Source organism: Crocuta crocuta, unplaced genomic scaffold (genome assembly GCF_008692635.1).
Source record: "Crocuta crocuta isolate KB4526 unplaced genomic scaffold, BGI_CrCroc_1.0 scaffold443, whole genome shotgun sequence".
In the NCBI taxonomy this organism is placed as follows: Eukaryota; Metazoa; Chordata; class Mammalia; order Carnivora; family Hyaenidae; genus Crocuta; species Crocuta crocuta.
Window position 1 is genome coordinate 230054 of NW_027529446.1, and position 2818 is coordinate 232871.

Genomic DNA, 2818 nt, shown 5'->3' on the forward strand with positions numbered 1-2818 from the left:
GCCTACCCACCTCCTCCCAGGCCCACGGCCTCCCAGGACCGTCTAAGAACCCAGAAGCCTGGCACCATCTCTCAGAGGGAGAAACGGGAGCCCGAGGCTGGGGGGCGGGGGGCCCACCCCAGGGCTGCTCCTGCCCAGTGGCCAGCTGTTCCGGGGAGTCGCTGGGCCGGGGCCTGTGGAAATCCCGACATCGCCACGGAGCCAAGCGTCCAGCAGGCGCACCTGGGGGAAGGTGCTGAGCTCCCGCAGGCGCCTCTCGATCTGCAAGCGGCTCCCGTAGCGGGTGACCCCGTACACCACGGTCATCACCGTCTGCTTCACCACCTTGCGGCTGATGAAGCCCTCGAGCACCTGGGCGACCCGCACGCCCCGTCTGGCATCCTGTTTGCGGAACACCTCCACCTGCGCAGGCGTCGGGGTCAGCGGGGGGGTGCACACACCCTCCCCCTCCCACCCCGCCCGGCAGCCCCTCCTCCTCCCAGGGACCCCACAGGTCCCTCTTCTGACACCTCCTTCAGGGAAGCCCGCCCTGACTGCCCGGTCCCATCACGGGTGATAGGGGCCACGCGACCTGCAGATCCAAGTGTTCACAGGACAGAGGCCCTGCGCGTGAGGCCGGGCGGGGGACGCGGCGCCCACCTGTGCGGCCACTCCGCTGTACACATCCTGCGGCACGTCCGATGGCAGCAGGTTGACGGAGGCGGCCCCGATGCTGTCCCGGCCGAGGGCAGCGTAGTGCTGCAGGCCATTACAGGAACCGTCCTGGGGCCGACAGGAGGGTGAGGGACCCCGGGGCTCGACAGAGTGCTCCAGGGTGCCCCGGGCACCGCTCACAGCACCGCTGAGCCAGGTCACACTGCAGGGCCAGCCGCATCGATAGCCCGGCCCCCGCAAGGGGATACCAGCCAAACACACGAGAGGGATTTGCAGAGAGGCTAGACGCCCGCACTTCTGCGACCTCACACCTCCAGCTGAGCCACCCTGAGCCAAGCACACCCCGAGGCAGGGGCCCCGCTGGCTCACCTGGTGGACCGGGAAATGGGAAACGTAGGCAGCGGGGTCGGGAGCGCGCACAGCCCGAGCGATCTCCATGCAGCAGGCCAGGGCTTGCCAGGGCTCATCCACCTCCATCCACCACTTCCGGCCCTGAGGGAGGGCAGCATGAGGCCGGGGCCAGAGTCCCCGAGCCTGGTGGGGTCAGAGTGGGGCTCAAGCCAGCCTGGCTAGGGCAGACAGGCTGGGACAGAGCCCCCCAGAACAGCAGGGGCGACAAGAGCCATGGGCAGGGAGGGACGCCCGGGAACAGCCCTGAGTGAGCAGGACAGGGATGGGGAAGGTTCTGGAAGAAGAGCTAACCTGCAGGGAGAGGCGGCAGAGCCGCTGAGGGACTGGGGCCAAGGAAGGACGATGCCAGGAGTCTGTGCCGAGGGAGGGGCCGGGGTAGCCGGCGCAGGGAGCAGGCCGGGGGAGACAGAAACGAGGGGGAAAGGGCCCCAGACACCGCCCTCCCCACCCCTACCGTCATGGGCCGGTCCGCAGAGTCCAGGATGTCCTCCATCACCTCATTGGCGAAAAGCAGGCGGGCCCGCAGCGGCTCGTGCTTCTTGAGCCCAGTGAGGTTGACCAGGTGGATCTTGAGCCAGTCGAGGCCATTGGGGCCAAGCGGGCGGCCCTGGGCAAACTCCAGCAGGGCCCGCGCCAGGTCGCTGCCCAGGTGGTTGAAGTGGGGCGGGCAGGGGTAGGTGCGGCCGCGGAAGTCCATGTTGTGGGGCAGCCAGAAGACGCGGTGGCGCAGGTGCTGGGCCAGCGAGAGGCGGTACAGCGCATCTGACCGCAGGCTGTGCATCTCCCGCGCCATCTTCAGGCAGCGGGCCAGCTCCCGCCGCAGCTCAGCCTTCTGGGCAGGTGAGGCACCGGGCGGCAGGCGGCCCTCGGGCGGCCGGGGCGCCTCAGAGGGCGGGGCGGGCACACCCAGACGGGGACAGCCCTTGGCGGTGAAGAGCTCCAGCACCAGGTCCAGCACACGCCCGTTGACGCGCCAGGCGCAGTTGCCCAGCTGGGTGAGGGCATCCAGGGCGCCGTGCAGCTCGGCGGGCGGGCAGCTGTCCAGCAGGCGCTGGTGCTGCGTGGTCCCCTCCAGGGAGCGCATGAGCTTCGTGGGACTCAGCAGGAAGGCGCCTGTGTACGGTGACGTCCAGGGCACTGGCGGGCACAGCATGGGCACCTCGGCTGCCTCAAAGGTCAGCGTGTGCTCCGCTGCGGTCACCAGCAGCTGCGTGAAGGCTGGGTGGGGCTTCAAGATCCCAATCTGGGGGCAAGGTGGGCACATACAGATAAAGAGGTCGATCGCCCCAGTGGACGCACAGTGGGCAGAGGGCACCCCAAGCCCCGGGAATCCCGCAGCCCCCGGAGCCCCCAGCCTCCTGCAGGGCCCACCTGGCGGAAACTACGGAAGGAGTACACGTGATACAGCACGGGGATGAGCGTGCAGGAGCCCTGGGGGGCGGCCAGGCTGCCGGGCATGCGCACCACCTCTACCAGCATCTCGGCCAGCTGCTTGCCCAGCTGCACCAGCACAGGCAGGGGCCAGGGCTGCTCATGGGGGGCCTCAGGCGCCCCCAGCGTCTCCCAGTACTGCCGTGGTAGGCAGGGCACCGCCACCTGGGGATGGGGAAGTGGGTCAGGGGCTGGTGGTAGTGGTCCAGCCTCGCCCTCCCCCACGGGCCTCACCTGGGTGTCCGAGGCCCCCCGGCCCCCCCGCGGGCCTCACCTGGGTGTCCGAGGCCCCCCGGCCCCCCCGCGGGCCTCACCTGGGTGT

General features: G+C 69.9%; 1 protein-coding gene across 1 annotated transcript in view; it reads right to left on the bottom strand.

Annotated features, from left to right (window-relative positions):
- Nucleotides 1–2818, bottom strand: part of POLRMT (RNA polymerase mitochondrial) — a 14187-nt gene that overhangs the window by 2115 nt on the left and 9254 nt on the right. The window contains exons 9-14 of the mRNA XM_077760635.1: nucleotides 2771–2787; nucleotides 2437–2661; nucleotides 1520–2308; nucleotides 1024–1146; nucleotides 640–762; nucleotides 223–402 (exon numbers count right to left, since the gene is read on the bottom strand). Of these exons, the coding sequence (XP_077616761.1) occupies nucleotides 223–402; nucleotides 640–762; nucleotides 1024–1146; nucleotides 1520–2308; nucleotides 2437–2661; nucleotides 2771–2787 (1457 nt within the window). The remainder of the gene's footprint in view (nucleotides 1–222; nucleotides 403–639; nucleotides 763–1023; nucleotides 1147–1519; nucleotides 2309–2436; nucleotides 2662–2770; nucleotides 2788–2818) is intronic.